This window comes from Pan troglodytes, chromosome 1, assembly GCF_028858775.2.
Source record: "Pan troglodytes isolate AG18354 chromosome 1, NHGRI_mPanTro3-v2.0_pri, whole genome shotgun sequence".
In the NCBI taxonomy this organism is placed as follows: domain Eukaryota; kingdom Metazoa; phylum Chordata; class Mammalia; order Primates; family Hominidae; genus Pan; species Pan troglodytes.
This window is the reverse complement of record NC_072398.2, coordinates 225,170,369-225,196,584: the sequence shown is the minus strand read 5'-3', so window position 1 is coordinate 225,196,584 and position 26,216 is coordinate 225,170,369. Positions and strand designations below refer to the sequence as shown.

Below are 26,216 nucleotides of genomic sequence, written 5' to 3'. Positions count from 1 at the left end.
AGAGGTGAGGTTTCACCATGTTAGCCAGGATGGTCTCGATCTCCTGACCTCATGATCCGTCCGCCTCTGCCTCCCAAAGTGCTGGGATTACAGACGTTAGCCTCCACGCCTGGCTAAAGCGTTATCATTTTTATCTAACCCTGAACCAATCAGTGATTGGTTAGTTCTCTAGCTGTGAAGGCTTTGCACTTCCTAGACAGCTTGTAGAACAAGCCCACTTGGATTCCCAGCTCAAACTCTTTCCTTTTTACTATTTATTTATTATTTATTTATTCGTTACTTATTATTAATTAAAAAATTTTTTTAGAGACAGAGTCTTTATCTGTCACCCAGGCTAGAGTGCCATCACAGCTCACTGCAACCTTGAACTCTTGGGTTCAAGTGATCCTCCTGCCTCAGCCTCCTGAGTAGTGAGGACTACGGGCGTGTGCCACCACACCCGGCTAATTCTTTTTGAATTTTATGGAGAAAGGGTCTTGCTATGTTGCGCAGGCTTGTCTTGTACTCCTGGCCTCAAGCAATCATCCTGTCTCAGCCTCCCAAAGTGCCAGGCTTACAGGCATGAGCCGCTGTGCCTGGCTTGTACTCTTTCACTAGCTGGGAATGCTGGTGAGCAGGACTCAAGGATCCCAGCAGAGCTGCATCCTGTGCTGTCTTTGCTGCCACTTAGGTGGACCAGGAGCTAGAAGCCTTTCTCTCCATGGCCTCCATACCTTCTTTTACCAGATGGTATTTCTGCATTTATCACTCTTGATTCCAGCACAGCTTTTCCTCATCTTGCTTTTCTCAGACCTCAGCTCTTATGTAATGAGATAGTTGGTAGTCATTTTGAGGGGATTCATGTGTTGGGTAAAGGGTTTTCCTAGCGATGACCTCGAAAGTTCCTTCCCATTAATAATAATTACTATTAATAATTAATAGCAATAACTAATGATAAAACAGAACAATTGCAACAATATACTGTAATAAAAGTTGTGTGAATGTGGTCTCTCTCTCTCTCTCAGATTATCTTATTGTACCATACTCACCTATTTTTGGACCTTAGTTGACCGCTTGTAACTGAAACCATGGATAAGAGGGGGACTTTTGTGTAAGGAAATGAAGTCGGAGATATGGAATTTCATTTCAGGGCTTGCTTTCCTGATATTCAGCTATTCTGTATAACTGTATCTTTTCCTTTTGAGGTCCTTGCTCCAGGACAAGAATAATATGTTGACTCAAGCTGTATGGGGGGATTTGAACTACAGACACTCAGATATCTCCTTTCGGAGGTACATAGAGGGCTTAATTTTTTAGGTCTGTCTGTTTAATATACTATATTTACTTTAAAAAACGTAGGCCGGGTGCTGTGGCTCGGTGCCTATAATCTAAGCACTTTGGGAGGCCGAGACGGGAGGATTGCTTTAGCCCTGGAGTTCGAGACCAGCCTGGGCAACATAGTGAGACCTTGTCTCTACTAAAAATAGAAAAAATTAGCCAGATGTGTTGGTGTGCGCCTGTGATCCCAGGTACCTGGGAGGCTGAGGTTGGAGGATTACTTGAGCCCTTGAGGTCAAGGCTGCAGTGAGCTACGATCGCGCCACTGCACTCCAGTCTGGATGACAGAGTGAGATCCTGTCTCAAAACAAACAAAATGTAAAAAAATTTAAAATTATTAAAAAAGATGTACAACACCAAAATGTTCATAGTTATTCTGTATGACAGATCTGAGGTCTTTGTTCAGACATAGATGAGGGTTCATAGTTTTGGAAAATAGACTTAAATAATATATGATTACAGATGAAAAATATTTGCTAACCTCAGACTTTTTATGTTTAAGGTAGTATTTATATTCATTTAGTTGTACTTTCTGGAGTTGATTAATATAACTGTTATTAAAATCTATCGATTCCCAGTAATTCAGTAAATGAAGACTCTTCCTATTTAGAAACTCGTGTGGATTGGGGAGTTGCTGTGGGCCCACTGTCATTGATCATATCACATCTTCACTTGAACCTGCTCCCTGGGCCTCCTATAGGCCTCGCGTTTGGAGAGGCCATGAACATAATTTATTTTTGGAAGTTTCTTTCATTTTTAAAGATACTGAGAGGCAAGTTGAAGTTCCTGGTGTTCGTGTAAACATTCCCTGCCTTATCCTTTCCATCTCAGCCATTATGAAATGTTCTGGCTGAATCATTTGCTTTCACAAAGCTTTGATGGAAGTTTCTTCCTCATTTGGTTTTCTTGATAGAGGCTGTTGTGCTAAAAAGAAAGCTATAACAAGTTAGAAGGGTGGAGAGTGGGCACTTAACATTTTTGAAGTACTTGTCTTTCTTCCTAGGGGTCCTCCAGAAATTGATCATAGATAACTTGACCAAATTCAAGGCCCAGAGATTTATTCCAGGCATTCTGGGAGGGAAGGAACATCAGGCTTTCTGTACTGAATCTAATTATTCTAAATATTTCCCACTGCAGCTTGTATGAGTGTTTTCTGATGCAAATATGGTGATAGTGGCGACCTCTCTAACTGGGCTAAATATCCTTGACAGCTTTTTATCTGTCCTCTCCAAGTATTTTTAGTCTCTTTAGCTTCTGTGGCCATGTCTGGAGGAACTGAGTGATGGATTTAGCTGCTCTGGTGCTGCTCCAAGTTGTTGTGGGTGCTCTTTGCTACCTTCGTCACTGTCCTGCCACAGTCCTGCCACTGATGAGGCTCCTGGCCCTTGTCATTTGATGAGGGAACATAAACACTTGTTTCATAAAAATAAAAAAGTCATGATTTTCAGAATGCTTTGAAAATAAGCTATGGCTAATGGTGATACACAATAGGAATGTCCTTAATTTCACTAAATTGTATGCTCAAAAAGGGTTAAAGTGGTAAATTTTATGTTATGCATATTTTGCCACAACTAAAAAAATAAAAACTTCAAATGGATTTGAAGCTTAATGAGAAAACTAGTTATAATGTCCTAACAGTAAATATATGGCCAATATTTTCATGACCCCAAGGTGGGAGGCTGTGCCTTAAATAAACTGTCAGAATCACACATTAAAAAAAAAAAAAAAAAAAAAAAGTGATGGTAATCAGGCCCTGAGGTTCATTTATACAGAAAGTGATTTTTAGGTGAGATTTTAATATTTGCAATATTTATGTTTGTAAAGAGGATTGGCTAGCTCATTCAGAAAAGTCTGAGGTTCTTAATAAACACTAGGAAACAGATGGTTTGGGGTTGATGTCAGGGAAGGTAAGCAGGCCCTGCTTTAGATTAGAGCACTTTTGATTGCAAGTCCTGTAAGCCACACAGTTTAGGCCAAGCGAAAGCAGTTTTAGTCTAAGAAGAGCAGAAGCAATCGTAGCCTCCCGGGACAGAAACTGAAGTGCAGCTGGGCAGTGGGAACTGGATCTGGAGAGTCTGGAGTACATGTCTTCTCTGGAGCTGGGCTTTTTCCATTCACATGTAGCTTCCTTGCTTGAGTTACATGTAGTGGCCTTAGTCATGGCTCCTGCATGTCCTGACTCTAGTTCCAGTACTCATCATCATCTGACTCCCATTTCTATGGCTCAGTACAAAAATATTCAAGACTGGGTATTGGACTGACTCCTCTCAGCCATTTGCTTTGTTTCCATAGGCCAGGTGATCATCCCACTCTGGTCGACTATGAAAGAAGGTTGGTTAGATCCAGCAGCCTGCTGATCATTTAGAGGGTCTTAGAGTGAGAGGAGATTGTGTGAGAAGCTGGTTATCATAGCAGGGGGTCCTGGCACCTCAAACTCTGTCTCCATCAAACAGTGTAAAAGAAAAGATACTGACTCCTAAAGGAGTGTCTTATGTTCAGATGCTATAGAGTTTTGCAGAGAAAGTGTTCAGTGTAGCTACAGATAGAAGGCCAAGTGTCCTTGGTCAGCCAGCCTGGGTGTGTGTGGAGTAAGTTAGTGGTAGGTGTAGTAACTGTCTCAAAGCTTTTTCTTTGTCTCTCTCTCTCTCTTTTTTTTTTTTTTTTTGAGACAAGGTCTTATTCTGTCGCCCAGGCTGGAGTGCAGTAGCACAATTTCAGCTCACTGAAGCCTCGACAGCCTGGGCTCAAGTGATCCTCCCACCTCAGTCCCCCAAGCTGAGGACTTAGCTGGAAAATACAGGCATATGCCACAATGCCCGGCTGATTTTTATGTTTTTAGTAGAGACAGGGGTTTCATTATGTTGCCTAGGCTGGTCTTGAACTCTTGGCCAGCTCAAGCAATCCACCTGCCTCAGTCTCTCAAAGGGCTGGAATTACAGGCGTGAGCCACCGTGCCCGGCCCCAGAACTTTTTCTTTGAATAGTGGAGAAGCAGAACACCTTGGAATGCTATGGTCTGTGTGGTCTTTGCCCTGTGGGTGTTCTCAGGTGGAATCAGGCAGTTTGGGTGATGTCAGTATCATTTGAGGTCTTCCACAGTTCAGCTATTTGGGTGGGCTTCCCCACTTTTCCCCTTGTTTTGGGTCGGTAAACATAAAAGGATGGAGATGTGTATCCTTAGTAAGAATGGGAGACATTGCCTTCAGAATGGGTAGAAAGCAGAAAACAAGCGGGGAAGAAAACAGAAAACAGCCTCTCTTTAAGTGTATGTGGCTGCCTGTGTGCACAGTCCTTCACCTTTTCCTTAGTGTATCCCTCCTGCCTCTGATCTCTTGTTGTTCTTGATTTTTCATGGTAGAAAGAGGAAACAAAATTATAGAAGACAGGTAGAATACTGTGAAAGAATAGTAGTTTGGAGATAACTATGTAAAGGGCTACTAGCCTGCGCACTGTTGAATTCTCTGAATTTACAGCTGTTTAGTCATTGATGTTTCATAGTGTTGACCTTGAGTAAATTCAGAAAAGCAATACTGAGTATGTTCTGCTAAACAAAAGAGGAAAGTGTATGTTTTTAAAGAAACAACCTTCACAGTGGTTTCAGTAGTTACAGGGATTTGGTTCTTTTTTAAATTATTTTATTTCTTTTTAAAGATGGTCTCACTCTGTCATCCAGGCTGGAGTGCAGAGGTGTGATCATAGCTCACTGGCACCTTGAATTCCTGGACTCAAGTGATCCTCCTGCCTCAGACTCCCAAGTGGTTAGGAGTACAGGCATGTATCACCATGCCCAGCTGATTAAAATTTTTTTTTTTTGGCCAGGCATGATGGCTCACGCCTGTAATCCCAGCACTTTGGGAGGCTGAGGCGGGTGGATCTCCTGAGGTCAGGAGTTCCAGACCAGCTTGGCCAACATGGGTGAAACCCCTTCTCTACTAAAAAAAATACAAAAAGCCGGGCATGGTGGCGGGTGCCAGTAATCCCAGCTACTTGGGAGGCTGAGGCGGGAGAATCAGTTGAACCCGGGAGGCAGAGGTTGCAGTGTGTCGAGATTGTGCCATCGCACTCCAGCCTGGGAAACGAGCGAAACTCTTTTTTTTTTTTTTTGGTAAAGACAGGGTCTCAATATGTTGCCCAGGCTGATCTTAAACTCCTGGCCTCAAGTGATCCTCCAGCCTTGGCCTCCCAAAGTGCTGGGATTGCAGGTATAAGCCACTGTGCCCAGCCTGATTTGTTTTTTAATAATAGCTTAAGATGTAATTCATATATTATAAAATTAACCCTTTTAAAATATATAATTGAGTGGGTTTTCTTTTGTATATTTACATGTTTTGTGCAACTGTCCCCACTCTCTAATTCCACATTTTCATCACTCCAAAAAGAAAATCTGTACCCATTAGCAGCCACTCCCTGTTGCCTCCTCCTCCCGGCCCTAGTCAATTACTAATCTGCTTTATTTCTTTATGCATATTTGTGCCTAGTCTGAACATTTCATATAAATAGAATCATGTAGTGTTTGTCCTTTTGTGACTTGACTGGCTTATTTCCCTTAGCATAATGTTTTCAAGGTTTTTATCTATGTTGTATGTAGCATGTACTGTTACTTCATCCCTTTTTTAAAATTAAAAAATTTTAAATTTAATATAATAGAGATGGGGGTCTCGCCATGTTGCCAGGCTGGTCTTGAACTCCTGGGCTCAAGTGATCCTTCTGCCTCGGACTCCCAAGTGCTGGGATTACAGGTGTAAACCACTACACCTGGCCACTTCACTCCTTTTATTTTTGAATAATCCTCTGTTGTGTGGATATATACCACATTTTGTTTATCCATTCACCAGTTAATAGACATTTGAGTTATTCCACTTTTTGGCTATTAAGAAAAATGCTGCTGTGAACATTTGTGTACAAGCTTTTATATGGACATATGTTTTCATTTCTGTTGGAAAGATACCTAGGAGTGGAATTGTGGTGTCGTAGTTAACTCTGTTTAACTTTTTGAGGAACTGTTTTCCAAACTTTTCCAAAGTGGTTAGATCATATTACATTCCCACCAGCAAGTATGAGAGTTGTAATTTCTCCACATTCTTGCAAACACTTGTTATTGTCCATCTTTTTGATTATAGCCATTCTTGTAGATGGGAAGTGGTATGTTATTGTGGTTTTGATTTGCATTTCCCTAGTGACTAATGATGTTGAGCATCTGTTCATGAGCTTATTAGCCATTTGTATGTCTGCTTTGACAAATGTCTATTCAAATCCTCTTCCATTTTTGAATTGAGTCAATTGAATTTTTGCTGTTCAGTTGTAGGAATTCTTTATATGTGTTCTAGATATCAGTCCCTTATCAGATATGTGATTTCAAATGTATGATTGACATGTGATATGTGATTTTTCTCTGATTCTGTGTGGGTTGTCTTTTCGCTTTTGTTTTTTGAGAGAGGGTCTCATTCTGTCACCCAGGCAGGAGTGTAGTGATGCAGTCATGTCTCCCTGCAGTCTTGCCTGCCTGGGCTTAAGCGGTCCTCCCACCTTAGTCTCCTGAGCAGCTGGGACTACAGGGGGGCACCACTGGTCTGGCTAATTTAGAAATTTTTTAATAGAAGCGCAGTCTCTATATTATATTATGCCCAGGCTGGTCTTGAACTCCTGGGCTCAAGTGATCCTCCTGCCTTGGCCTCCCAAAATGCTGGGATTACAAGTATGAGCTGCTGTGCTGGCCTTTACTTTCTTGATAGTGTCCTTTGAAGAACAGAAGTTTTAAATTTGATTGTGTCCCATTTATCTGTTTTTTTTTTTTGGTCACTTATGCTTTTGGTATCATAATAAGAAACCATTGTCATATCCAAGGTCGTGAAGGTTTACACCTGTGTTTTTTTGTTAGAGTTCTGTAGTTTTAGCTCTGACATTTAGTTCTCTGATAGATCTTCAGTTAATTTTTGTATGCAGTGTGAGGCAGGCTTCCAGCTTCATTTTTTTGCATGTGGATATTCAGTTGTCCTAGCCCATTTGTTGAAAAGACCATTCTTTCCTCACTGAAGTGTCTTGGCACCCTTGTTGAAAATCAACTGACTATAAATCTGTGGGTTTATTTTTAGAGTCTTGATTCTATTCCATTGATCTATATGTCTATCTTTGTGCCATTACCACAATGTCTTGATTCTGTAGCTTTGTAGTAAGTTTTGAAATCAGGAACTGTCAGTCCTTTAACTCTGTTCTTTTTCAAGATTGTTTTGGCTGTGCTAGCTCCCTTGTATTTCCGTATGAATATTAGGATCAGCTTGTTAGTTTCCACAGAAGAGACAACTGAGATATAATGGGGATTATATTCAATCTGAGGATCTATTTGGGGAGTTTAAATTCATTTTATGGATTTGCTGTATGCTTAGGAAGTCCTGGCTAACTCAGACACCCAAGCATCTTGCCTTAAAAACACAAAATTTTGTTTTAATTTATTGATGTAGTAGGCTGCCTTGGTGAAACACTGTAATTCACTGTTAGAGGGGAATTGGACTTTTCAGGTTCTAAGAGAGCAAACAGCTCTTCCACATAGCGTGTAGATTGACTTCCTGTAGTAAATGTTTTTTTGATGTGAAAGTTTGCTGATACCTTGCATGTTTTAAAAAAAATGTGGTATTCTGGTTAATATACATTCTGGTTAATAGAGAACTAGCAGATTATATATATGAATATTTATCAAAGAGTTAGGACATATTACAATAAAATTGTGACATTAAAATTTATATAATTGTTATTATTACTGGAGGAATCAGAAGATATTTTAGGACCTTGTAGTCCCACAGGGGCCACGTGAACATTGGTTATTGTTATACTTTTAAGTCACTTCATTTACTCAACAAATAACAAAGTGCCTATCTGTGCCAGGCACAAGGAAGGACAGACCCAGTCTCTGTCCTTATGGAGCTAAGGGGGAGACGGACATTAATCAAGATGCCATATGAAATTTCAGCTGGGACTCAGTGCTGTGAAGGTGCGTGCAATATGTCATAAAGGGATTTGACTAATCTGCAAGGTTGGGGGAGGCTTCTTGAGAGCTCTGGAGGAAAATGGGAATTAATTGTGGGAAGAATTAAGGAGAAAAGTTCCAGGTAATTGGGTGAGTTTGTTAGTGAGTTGTGTGGAGATACTCTGGTTATAGTCTGTTTATCACTTTTGGGAAAGAATATCTGAATACTTGGCTCTGGCCTTTACTCTGTCCCTTAAATGCCTTGTGGCTGAGCAGGTACTCTTTCTGAGCTTGTTCACATACTGTTTTTTAAATTTCTGTAGCCATTTTTATTTACAGATACTTACATGAAAACATACAGAAATCTAGGCTTTTGGTTGATTGTTTTCATATAATTAAAAAATCATTCACTTTGGGAGGCCGAGGCGGGTGGATCATGAGGTCAGGAGATCGAGACCATCCTGGCTAACATGGTGAAACCCCGTCTCTACTAAAAATACAAAAAATTAGCCGAGCGTGGTGGCACGTGCCTGTAGTCTCAGCTACTTGGGAGGCTGAGGCAGGAGAATCGCTTGAATCCAGGAGGCGGAGGTTGCAGTGAGCTGAGATCGTGCCACTGCACTTCAGCCTGGAGGACAGAGCAAGACTCCATCTCAAAAAAAAAAAAAAAAAGAAAAATTATTTCTTTGTGACCTTCCATGGTTAGCTATTTAGAACTGCTTTAGTGGTAAATTGAATACTTTTCTGAACATTTTTCCTAGACTTTGAAATTAGGAGTCATTTCTGTTTACACATACTTCAGAAGCCTGTCAGGGACAGAGTCTGTAGTGACAGAAGTCTGTAGGGAAGCAGATATGGATGTAAGTGATTCAAGACAAGTCATAATGCTTTAATAAGGCTCTGGAAGGGAAGATGGAAAGACTTCCGGGAGGAGGTGGAATTTGACCTGAAATCATTGACAGGCAAACATGGTAGTTGGAGGAGAAATTCCAAGCAGAGGAAATGGAACAGAGGCATAGAGCCAGGAGAGTACAGGGAGTGGGTGGAATTCATGTGCATATGGGTAGGTAAGCCTCGGAAAGTAGGTAGGGGTCATGTTGTTAGGGGCCTGAAAGTCAGACCGAAGAATCTGGATTTAATTCTCTGCTCAGGAGAGGCTTTTAGAAGTGTTTTTTTTTTTAGTAGAGGAATGGAATTGATTGGATAAAGTCGATTCTCCTGAAACAGGTGCTCATAAGGGCCACCTAGTTACTTCTCCAGCTTCCTCTCTACAGTCACGTTACATTTTTTAGACTCTGATTGTTCCAAGGTCCCACAGTGTCTGGTGGTTTTAGGCCTCCCACATTGCTGTTGCCTTGATTTAGAAGTTGCACCTGCCTCAGGAACACAGGCACACACGCTCACCCATGCTCTTGCTGACTTTCTCTGTCTTCTGTGTTTCAGCTTAAATGAAACTTCCAATAGGAGAAGCCTTCTTGACCTTGCCCCTCTTTTCAGATTGGATCGGATGCCCTTCCTGTGTGCACCATAGCACTACGTGGTTTTCCTAGTCATGGCACATTTTAGTTTGCATTGGAGTTGCTTGTTTACTTCTCTTTCTCTCTCAATTAGATGTGCATTTCTGGAGGTAAGAGGCTTGAGTACCTAGACTTAATAAATGCTTGTTGGCTGAATGAATGAATGAATGAATGAGCAAATAGGAAGGACTAGAGTCGGGAGAAAATCACTTCTGGCAAGAGTTGTCTGTAGAATTGGGGTGAGGAAAGAGCTTGCATGGCTGAGGAGTGTGTGTGTCACACACACATGCAATTTTGTGACTGACTGAATGTGGGCCTTGAGGGAAGGTGACTCCTAGGTTTTGAACCATAACTGGGGATTTAGTGAGGCCAGACTGAGATAGGGAAGACAAGGCAGGTATATTTGGGGAGAATGGCTGCAAAGGTACCACTGTTTTTCTTCTTCTTCTTCTTTTTCTTTTTTTTTTTTTGAGATGGAGTTTCACTCTTGTCGCCCAGGCTGCAGTGCAATGGCACGGTCTCAGCTCACTGCAACATCCACCTCTCAGGTTCAAGCAATTCTCCTGCCTCAGCCTCCCGAGTAGCTGGGATTACAGGCACCCACCACCATGCCTGGCTAATTTTCGTATTTTTAGTAGAGACGGGGTTTCACCATGTTGGCCAGGCTGGTCTTGAACTCCTGACCTCAGGTGATCCGCTCACCTTGACCTCCCAAAGTGCTAGGATTACAGGCGTGAGCCACCGCGCCTGGCCGGTATCGCTGTTTTTAAGGCGTCATTGGGTAGCTTTAGAATGTGTATATACAGCGTGACACTGGAGATGTGGGTCAAAGATCAGGGAGTCCTTCATATCACCCTGCTTTTTTTCTTCATTGTTCTTCCAGAGGGCAAGGGAGGGAGGCTTGGTGCTGGAGTCCTTAGAGGTCAGCCCCCTGGGCTTGGGGCAGGGAGAGAAGGGCTGTGAGGAGGTCTGGAGGGGCAGATGCAGCGGCAGCAGCACAGCACAAAAGGTACAGACAGTACCTTTGCAACCAATGAATGAATCAGTTCAAAACAATTAGAAGTCACAGTTGTGAGTGAGATTGGAAGGGGAGCAGAGAAGGGGCCTGAGGGCAGAAATGTGATGAATGCTTACATTTTAATGCCACCAGAGGGGAGAGAACCAGTAGAGGCTGAGAAAGAATGGTCGGAGAGGTAATGGAACAAGCAGAATATGAATTCAGGGTTGCTGAGTGTGGAGGGTTGAAAGGAGGTTGTCAGTCGTAATGCTGCAGAGTTGAGTAGACTGAAGACTAAGGAAGGGTATTGGTTTTGTCAATTGGATAATGAGAGAATAAAGGAGTAGAGATAGGGTGGATGATTATTTCAGAACCGTGGTGGCATATACAGAGTACTGGTAGAAATGATGGTGAAATGATTGATCCAGTCCAAGATGAGAAAAGAAACCACTGTGGCCTGATGGGCTGTGAGTGTATTAGTTATCTATTGCTGCTGTAACCAATCATCACAAACCCAGTGGCTTCAAACAGCCCAGGGTGGAATCTCCTGGTTCCCATGGGTCAGGCATTTGGGCAGGGCAGGGCTGGGTCTGCTGGATTGGGACTGCTGAACTGTGGTCGAGGTGCTGGCCAGGACTGGGCTCACCTTGGAAACCTCTGGTAGGGGAGGATCCACTTCCAGGCTCCCTTGGCCATTTGAAGGACTCCTTTCTTTGGGCTGTTGGGCTGAGGGCTCAGCTTCTCGCCAGCTGTCGGCCCGAGGCTACCCTCAATTCCTGCCCCAGGGGCCTCTGCAACACCATAGCTTGCTTCATCAGAGCCAGGAGGGACAGTCTCTAGCAAGACAGAAGTCACAGTCTGCCCATTACCTTTGCCATGTTCTGCTGATTAGAAGCAACTTGCTAGGTCCAGCCCACACTCCGGGGGAGGGGGTTACACAAAGCTGTTAACATTGGCTGGGCGCGGTGGCTCATGCCTGTAATCCCAGCACTTTGGGAGGCTGAGGCAGGCAGATCACGAGGTCAGGAGATCGAGACCATCTGGCTAACACGGTGAAATCCCATCTCTACTAAAAATACAAAAAATTAGCCAGGCGTGGTGGCGGACACCTGTAGTCCCAGCTACTCCGGAGGCTGAGGCAGGAGAATGGCATGAACCTGGAGCGGAGCTTGCAGTGAGCTGAGATCGCGCCACTGTACTCCAGTCTGGGTGACAGAGTGAGACTCCGTTTCAAAAAAAAAAAAGCTGTTAACGTCAAGAGGTGGGGATCATAGGAGGTCCATCATAAAGTTTGTCCTCCACCGTAGAGGGGCGGTGACGGGATTAGAAGGCATTATAACAGTGCTTCAGGTGAGGCCTTGGAGGATGCAGATGGAAGAACGGGAGCTTTCAGAGGCGGAAGTTTTGGAAGTGCAGTTCCAGTTGAAAGTTGGGATAGTCAGGTGGTGACGCTTCTCAGGAGGCCTTCTGTGCCCTTTGTCTTCATGTGCCCTCTATGTGCTCTCTCCTGTTAGACAAATGAACATTCTGTGTTACAGTTGCCACCGATAAATCCATCTGTCTGGCTAAAATGGAATTATTTACCAGCGAATTCCTGGCCAGTGGAGGTATCTGCCCTCTTGCCTTATGGTTTTGTTGAGGATCAAATGAGGTAATTCATATGAAGTGTTTTATAGACTACAAAGTAATATGCAAACAAAAGGTATTAAACGGTGCTACCTTTTTCTCTACGTTAAGTAGAACCCATGGAATTTAACTTACATTTTCCTTAATAACTTGGGTTCATTATGTTGTATGTAGCTTATTAAACTGGGCTTTATTTAACACTGTGATTTGGGTTTTTTGAGTAGAGAGTTTACTTTTATGATAAATGACCCCAAACTGCTATACCTTTCAAATCCTTGTGTCCCATTTTTATTGTTTAAAAAAATAATCTCACCTTGCCGTTGCCTGTCACTCTTTTGCTTCTGTGTGTCAGTTTTGAGCTACATTTTTTCCCCTCCGATTTGTTGCTTCTGATCTCTGGGCTTGGCAACCTGATAATTAAGCATATTAGAGCTGTGAGTAGTTTTATAGTAATCAAGCTACGAATGTGGGTCGGAGAAACTCTTCTCACAGTGGAGTACATAAGCTTTTGTGCATGGACTTCGTAAAATTCACTTTTGGCCTTCAGAGTGTTCTTGGCTTCCTTCCTAGTTCTGGCTGTGTTCGGATTAAGGGAGGTTCCCAGATAGCTGACCTCCATTCCGGGGCTGTGGCTGCCATTTTCTTGGCGTCCACCTCATTGCTCTGTTACGAGAAATAGTGTCATTCTCTTCTTTAGTTTTGATGAGGTTTTAGTTCTTTGGGCAGTAGCAAGTAGTGATAGGTGATGGTGGTCTGTGGTTCATGGACCAAAAAATGTTTGAGAGGCATGGAGGATCTTTAGACAAGATCACCTTCTAGGTGTATGTGGTAGCATTCTGTTCCACCGCTCTCTTCTCCTTCAGGATGTCTCCCTCCCAGCTAACCTGCTCGGTGTTCCTCAGTGGGAGCGTTTGCCTTAGCTTTCTCTCAGAGCATCGTACTTACTTTTTCTGCCCACATTTTTGCATTGCTGCTTTGTGGAGAAGCATTGCTGCATTATTAGGGAGAGAACCGTGTTTTCTTGTGGAAATCACACAGTAGTATGGGAGAACTGGTCTGGTTCTAATTCTGCCCCGTCCTAGCTTGTGGCCTTTGCCCAGTGCCTTGTTACCCATGTCTTGGTGTCTCCATTTCTAGAATAGGCTTAATGTGTGCTTTGCTACCTTTTAGGATCGAAATAAGATTTTATATATGAAAATGCTTGTTATACGTACATAATATTGAATAGAATGCCTAGTTTGTTGGGTTGATTTTGTTGATATTTTACAATGCTCTCTCTGAGGAGTTAAACAAAATTATCATTAGTATGAGTAACAATAAGTACTACTGAAACAATATCATTTTAAATGTTATACAGTTTTTTTTACTGAATGTATTCTAGTTGAATCTATTTGTACAAATGTGGACACTTAGTAAGTGCTCTTTGATTATTTTCAGACTTTGAGTATACTGGCTTCCAAGCCAAATTAAATTTATGAAAATTCTAATGATACTGTGATGCATATCTAGAAAGAATAATTTTAAAAAAAACTGTAAAATCACTTTAAACATGCTTTACGTGCATCTCTGGTAATAGAGAATCAATTAATCTGATTTCTCAGGCCATAAATCTGGCTTGATATATTGTAATATTAGTTCCTGTGTCAGCCTCTTAGAACTTGAACTGTTTTGTAGTCTGTTCAAGCTACTTGTTTGCTTTTGAACTCAATTCTAGGTGTTGAACTCAATTTGAGAGCCTAAAATGGTTTGTGCCCCAATTACCTTAGAGGTTACTGTTTCATTTTTTTATTTAGCCTGCCCCAGGAGTAGGAAGTCGGCTACCTACCAGACTTTTTCCTTTTAACTTGACTGTATACTTTAATTTTTGTCTCTATCCCATGGGGGAGTTGTGAGGGTTATTATAGTATAGTAGCACTTAATGGCATATTTTAAACTTCTTGAAAAGTGGTAATATGTGACCACATAATATTTTTGTACTGTAGCACATAATTTTTTCCCACACTAACCTTTTGTGGTTCAGAAAAAGAATAAAGTTACTTGGGCTTGGGGTACATGTTGAATTGCCCATCTCATAAAATCGTTAACCTGATTTTAGGGAGTGTCTCTGAAACATGTCTTTTGACAGACCTTGTGCTGTTTTTTATTTATTATTAATAAATTGATATTTCATTTATTATTCATAAATTAATACTAATTAAATAATTAATTGTGCTCTAGCCCCCAGTTTTAGTTTGGTTTTCTTGGTATCTGTGAAAACTGTTGAGTATTCCCCCTACTCCTTTTAAGTTTTTTTTTTTTTTTAAGCAGGTTTAAAGTAGCTTTTATCATATTCCTTGATTTCTCAAATGAAGAGAGGGATAAGGTTCCTTTCTTTAAAAATATCTGCAACATTGCTGGACTGAGAGGTCGTATTTACAGTTTTTTCTTTTTAAAAAATTTTTTTAGAGATGGGGTCCTGCTCTGTTGTCCAGGCTGGAGTGCAGTGGCACAGCTCACAGCTCACTGCAGCCTTGAACTCGTGGGCTCAAACAGTCCTCCCGCCTCAGCCTCCCAGGTAGCTGGGACTACAGGTTCGAGCCACTGCTTGTTCAGTCTCTTGCTTTTGTCTCAGTGGCACAGTACCAAGACATAGCAAATTAAAGTGACCAAGAGGATGAGTGGCAATTCGGTGGCCTTATAGGAAGAGATGTGCTTGAAAACGACAGAAGGCTTTTAGTAAATTCCACCACCATCACCAGGACGAGAGACGGGACCATTTTTCCTTTCCATAAACTCAGGGGCTGGTAATTAATTTATGAATTCTATAAGTAATTTGAGCTTGTGTTATGTACCAGACATTGTATTAAGTATTACCAGAGATACTGGGAAGAACAAGCCAGACATCCTTTCAAGGATGCATTTGATAAAATCTCATTTTGAGTATGTTAGGAAAATATTTATTGGAGAAGGAAACCTCCTATATTGGTTTTAGATCCCGAATGGCCTTAGGGATTGAAAATGGAGTTGTAGGTTAGCAGAGGACATTTCTGAAAGGAGTAACTATTTTGTAATTAAAAAGCAGTTTACAGAAGATACTGTGGCAGAGACTGCTAGCTGATCATGAAACCCATCTCCTTCTCTTCCTCCTCTTCCTGGGCATTTTCCAGTCCCCCTTGGAATCGTGACCAAATTCTAGCCAGTGGGGTGAGAGCAACGAAGTGTGCCACTTCCAGACTTGGCCCCTGAAACTCTTGAGGCATGGGTATCATGCCTTTTCCTTATCTGGCTTGATGCAGAGGGCCTAGTGACCTAGAAAGTCTTCTGCCACAAGGTAGAAGGAGCACAGGCAGCAGAGCCACTGCTGCGAGAACAGTCTGCCCACCAGGAGCACCTGTTTTGGACTTTACCTGAGCAAGAAGTGAACATTTTTGGTATTTGAGCCATTATACAGTTAGCCTCCCTAACTATCTAGGCACGATGCCTAGGATGCTAAGCAAAACTGGACTGAGAGGTCGTATCTACAGTTTTTTCTTTTTAAAAAATAGTAAAGATGCTAAGTAGTAAAGGTGCTAAGATTCAGGCACGGCTTTAATTCTGTGGAGACCTAAATATTCTTTGTCTTTATTTCAAAGAACGGTAAATACACTTTTCATTATGCTGTTTCTGTGTTCCAAAGCCTGTAATCACTTCTTACTATATAGCATCTTGTTTGATTAATCCATCTTCCAAAAACTCTAATATATGTATATATTATCCATATACAATGAATGTGCCTGTGTGTAACATCCTGATCTAGGTTCTCTGAGTGGAGACAAAATGAATAAAACATAGTCCATGGCTTCAAAGAGTTTCTGCTTGATAGCCAGGTAGTTACTGAATTTCCATACTGCTATCATCTGTCCCTTGTTTTAACCTTTAAGTCATATATTATTTTTTCATTACCTTTTTTTAAAAGTATTGTTTCAATTAGATAGTATACTTTTTGAAAACAGGGAATATATATTATAGAGCTCTGCATCTCTCCTCTTGGATATTTCTTTTTCTTTTTCTTTTTTTTTTTTTTGAGACGGAGTCTCACTCTGTTGCCTAGGCTGTAGTGCAGTAGTGCTGTCATGGCTCACTGCAACCTCGATCTCCCAGGCTCAAGCAATCCTCCTGCCTCAGCCTTCCATTTAGCTGGGACTGCAGGCACACGGTACCACACCTGGCTAATATTTTAATATTTGTAGAGACAGAGTCTCGCCATGTTGCCCAGGCTGGTATTGAACTCCTGGGCTTAAGCAGTCCTCTCGCCTTGGCCTTCCAAAGTGCTGGGATTACAGGTGTGAGCCACCATGCCCAGCCTTCTTGGGTACTTCCAGCAGAAACTGGGCACTATACTTGAGTAACCATCCCTAGAGTTTCTACTAATTATCTTGTGTGGATATTCTGGTATAGTTTTGTATTATGTACTAACAGATGAAAGTACTTTTTAAATCTTCTAGGAATTAGTGGAATTATGCTGTTGAGGAATGTTAGGATTGGAAGGATCTTTTATAGATCATTTATCTAATTCCTGATCTTTTAGGTTGATCATCTGGTTTCTGATACTCAAGGTGTGGCCATTAATTGCAGCATGGGCATCACCTGGGGGCTTGTTAGAGGCAGAATCTCAGGTTCTCCCTCAGACCTGTGAATCAGAACTTGCATTGAAAGAAGATCCTAAGATAACCCGCATGCACATTACATTTGGAGAAGTTCTGCTCAAGGTCAACTACTCATTTGACTCTTGAGAAAACTGGGGAAGTCAGAGAGTTGCCCAGTCATACAACTGTTTATTTCAGTGGTTCTCAACCTTGGATACATCTTGGGATCACTTGGGGACCTTTAAAAAAATACTGAGGCCTGGGTCCCATCCCCAGACATTCTGACGTAATTGGTCTGGGCATCAGAGTTTTGGAGATTTCACTAGATGACTGGCTAAGGCTGAGAACCCTTGATTTGATTAATGATGGAATCCAGGTTTCTTCATGCTCTAATCAAGTATTCCTTCCACTCCACCATGGCTGTACATTCAGAAACAATGAAAAACATCCTATCAAATTTTTACAGTAATGCACCACTCCATTTCATTTCCTTTATAGGAATTTACCCCTATTGGATAGTGTCCCATTTACCATCTGTCTTCCCCCCACTAGAATGTATCTCCAAGAGGACAGGACCCTTGTCTGTCTTGTTCAGTGCTGTGTCCCAGCTTGTGAACAGTGTCTGGTACATGTTAGGTGCTCCTTTAATAGTTGTAGAACAAATGGAAGGAGCTACCATAAAGAAGGATGTGTTCTGTGAGAGGAAAACACAGGCTACTCTAAAGGTACCCTGTGGGCGAGAGGCTTCCTGAAGGGTGAGGGGTCTGAGTTGAAGTGCAGAGTCAGCGGGGGAGGTGCTTGAAGACCTGCTTCTGAGGAAGGACTTGAACCCAGATCTGACTTGAAAGCTTGTGCTTTTCCATTCCACTGTGTTGTCCTGTGGACACAGTGGCTCACTGATTTGCCCGGACTTCTTAGCAGTGAGTGGTGGACTGGAACATACCACCGCGGCTCTACAGGTGCTTAAGGCCAGCCTGCCTCCCTCTATGGCAGAGCCGCCCCAGTATTGCAGACAGGCGCCTAGAGGGAGATCAAAACACGAAGTTGTCCTGTGAAAGTTCCTGGCCCAGTGTTTGGCACAGGGGTATCTAGTACAAGGTAGCCCTTTCTTATCATGGAAGTTTTTTTGTGCTTTGGCTTGTTTTGAGAACCTATGGTTTTCAAAGATAGAATGACTTGATTTCAGTTTTAACTTTGGTTTCTTTCCTAGTTAACTATGGAGACTTCATTATGCAGTGCTGTGGAGAGAGTGTGATTGGTTTTTGTCTATGATATTTCTGTGTCATATGTTATTTTAGTGCCAAGTTCTTCCTGTTATTTCAGATATTCTGTCACTGATTTACTTATTGTTAGACTTTGAAGTTGGGTATAAAAATCCTTTTTTATGAAGCTATTCATTAGTGTGTCCCACTGAACCAAAGTGATTTTTAACAACTTTTCACCTAAGACCATTGTTAAGATATCTCAAATGGTAATCTTATACCATCAGTTTTTGATAATAGGAAGCCAGGAAATGTTAAGCCTTGAATGTAAGACATTATTTTTAACATCGTAAAATTTCAAGTTTTAATTCAGAAACTAAATTAAAATGAGATATTACATTCATGTGATTAGTGGGCTGTTACTGGCGACTCTTAAAGATGTTACAAGAAGTCAGCGTGCTGCTGACTTTTCCCCTATTGGAGATCTTCCCATGAACCACTTTTCCTAAGGTATGGTGATTCCATGCTCACAGTCATGGGTAGAAAGTAATGTTGGATTTTCCAAAGGATACATGAATTCCGAGCCTTGTCTAGTCTATAGGGTGAATCCTTGGACATGACTGTTACCACAGATGTTATCATAGTTAACTACTTTTTTTGTTTTTGTGTCAGGGTCTCATTCTGTCACCCAAGCTAGAGTGCAATAGCATGGTCATGGTTCACTTTAGGCTCAAATTCCTGGCTCAAGTGATCCTCCCACCTCAGTCTCCTGAGTAGCTGGGGTTGCAGGCGTGAGCCACTGTGCCTAGCTCAGTATACTACTATTGGTTAAATTAGAGAGGGAAACAGTCCTAGAACAAGAGTTTTACAGAAATAGAAAAGAAAGAATTAAGGAGCTCATGGTTATCCTGGTAGCTAGGAGTCACATTATAGAGAAAGACTTTATTTATATGGACCCTGAAAACAATTTGACTTCTGAAGCATTTGATCATGGGCATAAGGGAGAGGAAAATTAATAATTCTTGGAAGTCAACTTTAGTCAGATTGCAACATTTTTTGGCATAAAAAACTCAGGCGCGGTGGGTCACGCCTGTAATTCCAGCATTTTGGGAGGCCGAGGCTGGCAGATCATTTGAGGTCAGGAGTTCGAGACCAGCCTGGCCAATATGGTGAAACCCCATCTCTACTAAAAATACACAAATTAGCCAGGCGTGGTGGCGGACACCTGTAATCCCAGCTACTCAGGAGGCTGAGGCAGGAGAATCACTTGAACCTGGGAGGCAGAGGTTGCACTGAGCTGAGATCCCACCACTACACTCCAGTCTGGGCAACAGAGTGAGACTCCGTCTCAAAACAAACAAACAAACAAACAAACTCAACAACAAATAAATAACTCAGGCAATCCTGTTTGTTCTTAGAAAATGTTAACATTGTTAAAGCTCACCCTCATTAACTATGGTAACAATAGTGTTTTGTATTTGGGTGGTACCTTTGAATTGAAAGCACTTGGGTATGTATTACCTAATCCTCCTCCTGCCTCAGAGAGAAGAAGTATCCACCCTCCCTTTTTGGATGAGGTAGTACAGAGAGGTTGAATTACTTTCCTAAGGACAGCTAGTAAATGTTAGAACTGAACTCTTTATATTTTATTTTAATTAATTAATTTTTTGAGACAGGGTTTCACTCTGTCATCCAGGCGGGAGTGCAGTGGCGTGATCATGGCTCACTGCAGCCTCAACTTCCCGGATTCCAGCAATCCTCCTACCTCAGTCCCCCCAGGTATCTGGGACCACAGGTGTGTGCCACCATGCCTGGCGAATTTTTTTATTTTTGGTAGAGGTGAGGTTTTGCCATGTTATCCAGGCTGGTCTTTAACTCCTAAGCTCAAATAATCCACCCACATTGGCTCCGCAAAGTGTTGGGATTACAGGCATGAGCCACCAAATTTATTTATTTATTTATTATTATTATTTTTAAAGATGAGGCCTTGTTCTGTTGCCCAGGCTGGAGCAGGAGTGTAGTGGTGTTATCATGGTTCACTGCAGCCTTAAAAGTCCTGGGCTCAAGCGATCTTCCTACCACAGCCTCCTGAGTAGCTGAGACTACAGGCACAAGCCACCATGCCTGGTAGCTTTTAAATATAAAATGTTGAGGGTGGTTGTTGAACTTGTAAACTATCTTTGGTTTTCTAAGTGTATAAATATGTGGTTTATAATGTAGGATGAATAATCTAAAATTTTATTTAATACTGCAACCAAACAAAAAAGATATTTTTAGGACTGAAAATAATTGGCCGTCAATATTCAAAAAATTTTCTTTTTTTTTTTAAAAGTTACCGTTGTGTAGGTTTTATGTGAAATCTTTAATTTTATCTGAGTGAAGCAGCCTGAGAGCCAGAGACCTTGTTTCTTTCCTGTTAACGGAATTCCCCTTGATTTACTTGCCATGCCATAATACTAGTTGGCGCTCTGCACATTTTTTGGGTGAGTCGGGTGTTGGGTTTATTGTTGGGAAATGGTTAAAAATGTTGTTGGTGTTGACTGAGCTTCAAAATGAATATGACATTGGTTCTTAGCAAAAATTTCCTCTATGTACAGCACACATACTTCCCATTTAAACAAATTACACAAGTTATGCATGTTCATCAGCACAGACCTTTTCTCACATATGTATCTTAAATTTTGAAGCAGCCTTAAGCTTGCAATGCAAAGAACGGTTTCCCCCCGAGCCATTTGAGGATAAATTGCTGATAAGTTCCATCACTCTCAAATACTTGATCATGTACTTCCTACAAACAAGAACATTCTCCTCCATAACCACAAGAACAGTAATCACAACCAGGAAGTTAACACTGAGACATTCCTACTCTCCAGTCCTAAGGTCCTGTTGCTGTTTGCCAGTTGATCCAGCAATGGCCTTTGTAGAAAAATATCTAATCAGAACCTTGGGTCATAACCGGTTGTCTCTTCAATCTCTTAATACAGAAGAGTTTTCAGTCCTTTTAGACTTTCATGACCTTGACACTCTTGAGGATTGCAGGCCAGTCATTTTGTGGAATGTTCCTTGATTTGGATTTGTCTGATGTTTCCTCATGATTAGATTCAGGTTTTGCATCTTGGCAGGAATATCACAGAAGAGCCAGATTATATCTTTTTGAAAGATTAGTTTTACATTTTATTTTCTGTTTCCTTAGAGCGTTTCCCAAAGTGTATTCTGCGGAACTAGCACCTACTGTGTTCTCAACACCGTGCCACCTATAGAAGGTAGGATTTGAAAAAGCTTTTGACTTACAGGAAGGGGTGGGCTTGGCAGTGGCAGTAATTATCATCTAGTACAGTGGAAACAGCCTTCAGCCCAGACTCAGAAGACCTGGGTTCTGCACTTAACTGCTGTGTGATCTTAGATAAGTTACTTAATCCTTCTGGGGTAGCAAAAAGAATGCTCTCCTCATAAAGTTTCTGTGGAGATGAAAAAAGGCAAAAGATTTAATCACACGGAGAAATCAAAGCACTTTACAAATGTTTGATACTAATACAACACTTCTGTAATTCTAGTGTCCAATACCAGGTGACTTAGAGTAGGAGCAGTGTGGTATTTTGGGAAAAGCCACAGGTCATGTTTGAATCCCAGTTGAGCCACTCAGCAGCTGTGGATCTTGGGCAAATTAATCTGAGCCTCATGTTCCTCCTCTGTAAAATGGGAGTAATTAAGCCCTTGTGTTTTATCGTGAGGATTAAATGAAAGAGTGCAATGTAAGATCCTTTCTGGGTGCCTGATACACAGTAGAGTCCCACAAGTGCTTACTCCCTAATAAATAATGGAAAATAGATTTACTTAATCACATGTACCTCCAGTTGGAATTGAATGAAGTAGAGGAGGAGAGAATGTCCCAAAACCCAAATTGAAGTGATGGCTTACAGGGCTGCTGTGCCCTCACTTTATCTGTTCCCTCATACATATTTTTCAATTGAAAATGTAAATGTAGATAAACAGTGAAAAGTTTATTGAACCTGAGTTATGATTTGACCTAAGCCTGGACCCGAGATTTTGTAATATGATCAATAGGAAAAAGGTAAATCTGGGCTACCTAAAAATAGAAGCGGTAAGTTGATCATCACACAACTCTAAGAACAAGAAGGGGATTGTTAAATAGCAAAACTAATTATATTTTTCTACTTAAAAATCTGTTAGTTTCTGTTTCTTTAACCTTTTAAAAATCTTTTGTAGAATTACTACTGGGTTTAATTCACTTTGGAGACTTTGGAAAAGAATAATGCAAAATCAGATCAATGTTTGGCACATAGTGCTTAATTAATATGTATTTTGGATATATGGTGATTTGAAGGCCTTAGGTTAGTAATGGCTGTATTTGCTGCTGTGAGCATTATGCTGACTTGAATATAACAATATATGTTTATGTTTTCAGTTCCTATCCTACTAATTAAATCTAAGCACATAATAATTAGAGCTAAACAGAAAATTGTAGAGCTTCCTTTTGATTTTACTACTCCATGTTGTTGATCAAAGATATTCCCAATAAGATTTAGCAATTTGATACACTGTTATACCAAACTGTTTGAACAGTTTGGTCTAGAGTTTGAAAGATTAATCGTAATCAACTTGAATGAATAACAGTGTTCGTCATTATTCATAGAACCAACATTATTTTTTATTATGAATCAAAGTAAAATGAATGTATCATTTCTAGGTTAGTTAATATAGTTATAATTTACCTTGGCAGAAGTCACAGAATTTTCTAAGGAAAAGGTCAAATACATTTCTTTGGATTTAAGTAAAGGATTTGGCAATGTGAATCTCATTTTTTTGAAACAAAACATGAAAACAGTAATTCTGCTTTTTGCCTAAGTGAATGAGCATTTTTTTGCATTTTGGAAAGTGATATTATACTACACCTTGTAGGTTGACTAGAAAGGATGGTTCGTTCTTTAGAATTAGAGCTGTCAGCCAAGCAAATCATCTGTCATTTTCAAGAGCCTCACTAGTTATTTTTTTATTGTGAAGTAGGTTAGAAAATTATTTTGTAAAGTCTAATATCATACACATATATTTTGTTAGATAATGATAATGAAGTGTTTTACTGTCATTTGGTTGACACTCCCACTTTTCAGTGTCAAAGTTCAACTATTTGTATTGAATACTGAATAATGCAGTGGAAACCAGTATATGCCTTAATTTTACTGTTCACTCAAGATACTATTATTAGGATTTGAAAACTGGTGCATGTATTTAGTTATTTTATCATTCTTAGTTATCCCAAAACATTAAAAAGCAGATTTTAATTTAAAAACAGATTTTTATGCAGTATAGCCATGTAAAGTTCTTTTCCAGTGTGAAATCAAAGTTTCTCTTTATCCCACTTCACCTGTAGAAACACTGAAATTTAAAAATATGAGTTTTAACATTTTGCCTATTTGAAATTCCAGTAATTCTTTTCTCAGTATTAAACTCGCAATCCTTATAATGTAGTAGGAAAATTTACCCATTGTTATGTTTCTTAAAAACATCCAGTTTATATTCAGCGTGAACCTAAAATTCTGGAAATGGTACACTTTAAAAACTGATCAGGGGGAACCCACTGGCCAGTCATATTCCTGTTCCTTTTGACTCCGTGGCCACACCTCCGTGTAAAGTGTAATGTTTAGAAACTAGATTGAGAGAGTGCTTACACAGCCCTGCCCCTTTTCCTCTTTGGTCGCATTTACCACTGCCTGATTTGGTATCAGAGTGGAAGACTGAAGCCTTTTCTATAGCAGTTAATTGTGCTGTTGAGAAGAGTACCTTTATTACATAAATACCACACACACACACACACACACAAACACACACACACACGCACACTATATACCGCACAGTAGCTGGGTTCCTCGAAGAGGCTAAAAGAACAGAAAATTAACATCAGATTGTGATCACAAACATAGAAGCTGGGGTTTAAAACTCTGCTCGTAAGTGTTCAGAATTGTACTTCAAACTGATAGCTTTCTCAGAGATATGACTATTCATATACAATTCAGAGCAAGCCCATCCATTGAGCAACTAGTATAGTGCCGTTTTCATAAAAGGTACCTGTAAATGTTGAATATTTGAATTGAGTATAGATTTTAGAATTTCACCACTATTTTCAGAATTGTACATATCATGGGGGATTTTAAAAAATGGGAATAAAAGTACTTTAGGGGAAGAGAGAAGGGAGGTAAAGGCTCACGTGATCTGGTATTCTCTGCTTTAAAGTTTTATGGCCCGTGGAACCTCCCTCAGGAGGATGAAGTGCAGGGAGCATAAGCACATAAGATTACCGAGGTTTTACAGTGTGTAATTCATACAGAACTTTCTATGAACTTTCTTTTAGTTGAACAGTTTCCTTTTGGTTTCACAGGAAGATTTTTTGAAAGGTTTAATCTTATTTTCCTATCAAATTAAAATTTGAAATTCTTGAAAGCAGTCAGTTTTTAGGTTTTTAAAGTTTTTATACTGCTTATAGAAATAGAGGATGGGTATTATAATTCAATTGGTTATGTAGTTCATGGACCAAAAAAGATTTAGTATGCTAAAACTCTCTTAAGTTCATCTCCATAAAGTCTTTCTATATGATGTAGCAAATTTTTTAGACTTTATTTCTATGCCCAATATTTTCCTTTTAAGATCTTTTCCTTGAGAAGAAGTGTGTTAATCAGATGAAAAATGTTTGGAGAGGATTTTGTGACCTTAGAAAATATTTTTTGTTCTTTGATGTTTTTCATCTGTTCAAAAAAATAGACTGTACTGAACAAAGCCATAGTAAATAACTGGAAAAAGATATTGTATTTCACTTTTAAGATTATTAACCAATGCCTGTATACTTATGTAAGGTTGCTTAATTGTAAGGCCTATTAAGTTATTTAATGACAGTAAATTTTATAGGGATTTGTGTCTGGAGAAGAATTAGAGATAATCTAATCTTGTTGATTTGGGAAAACTGAAACTATTAAGTAACTTACCCAAGGTCACACAATTAGAAAGTAGCAGAACTGGGCCAGATCTTGGACTCTTTACTCTGAGTTCAGTGTTATAAAACCTTATTATATCATGAAAAGTTGTTTCAACTGTGACTTACTGGAGCAAATTAAGTCTTTGATGTTTTAATGTGCAGCTCCTTAGTACCTAGTTATGTGTACCCTTTGTATATTGGAGATCTTATCTAGCATAAAAAGCCTGGAATGAATAATTTGTAACTTTGACCTAAATGTGCCAAAGCTTGTGAGAAATTTTGAGTCAGGCAAAGAAACTTTGTTATAGGAGTGAAAAAATAAATGATATGTAAGCAAATAAATGAGTGAAATAAATGTTATATAAAGGAAATGATCTCTTCTAGAAATCATCAGGTAGACTGATTATTAGGTAGTCAGACATACTATCTAGTCTGAAAGTAATTATTATTTCTCTAACTCATTTAGAAGAGTTACATTTTGATGAAATACATTAATTATGTAGCTATGTATATGTAAATCAAGTTAATTAAAATGATGATTTTATGTTCAGACCTAGAAAGGCCAGCTTCTGTATTACCTGAGTAGCTAACTGCAGGCTTAAACCCCTTATATTTATAAGATTTGTGATTTGCTTTTGAAAGGATAAATCTCTTTTATAGTCTAGGGGATGAAGTAGTATTTACGAACAAAATAGTCATATATTACTATAATTCTTCTTACCTAAGAAACTTAACATTTTTTCAACTGCTTAATAAAAGATTTTTGGGCTTTGTGAGGTTAATTTTATAATTTTTATGTGCTTCATCAAAACATGGGGAAAGAACCTTTAAAAATAACTTTCGGTTATGGGCAGCTGCGGGGATTTTCCCTGTTCACTCACATGTCAGGGAGCACAAGCCCGATCCTGTTATAAATCCTCTTGACCAGATTCCTGCTGCCATCTATCTGATAAATGCGTAAATGAGTATTATTAACTAAGAGGAATAGTGGGGCCTCTGATGCTCTTG

General features: G+C 40.2%; 1 protein-coding gene across 24 annotated transcripts in view; it reads left to right on the top strand.

Moving 5' to 3' along the window:
• The window catches only part of CAMTA1 (calmodulin binding transcription activator 1), a 981,226-nt gene that overhangs the window by 13,077 nt on the left and 941,933 nt on the right, over positions 1-26,216 (top strand). For 20 of the 24 annotated variants that reach the window (XR_010155137.1, XR_008538068.2, XR_008538069.2 and 17 more), the window contains exon 2: positions 21,417-21,486. The exons of 3 other annotated variants lie outside the window; for them this stretch is intronic. Coding sequence is in view for 16 of the 21 variants with exons in the window: in XM_054662341.1 (XP_054518316.1) it covers positions 21,417-21,486 (70 nt within the window). In the remaining 5 variants the exon portion in view is untranslated. Of the gene's footprint in view, positions 1-8,195; positions 8,302-21,416; positions 21,487-26,216 lie in introns of all 24 variants that reach the window. One more of the 24 variants, XM_016953293.3, reaches the window with a different exon arrangement.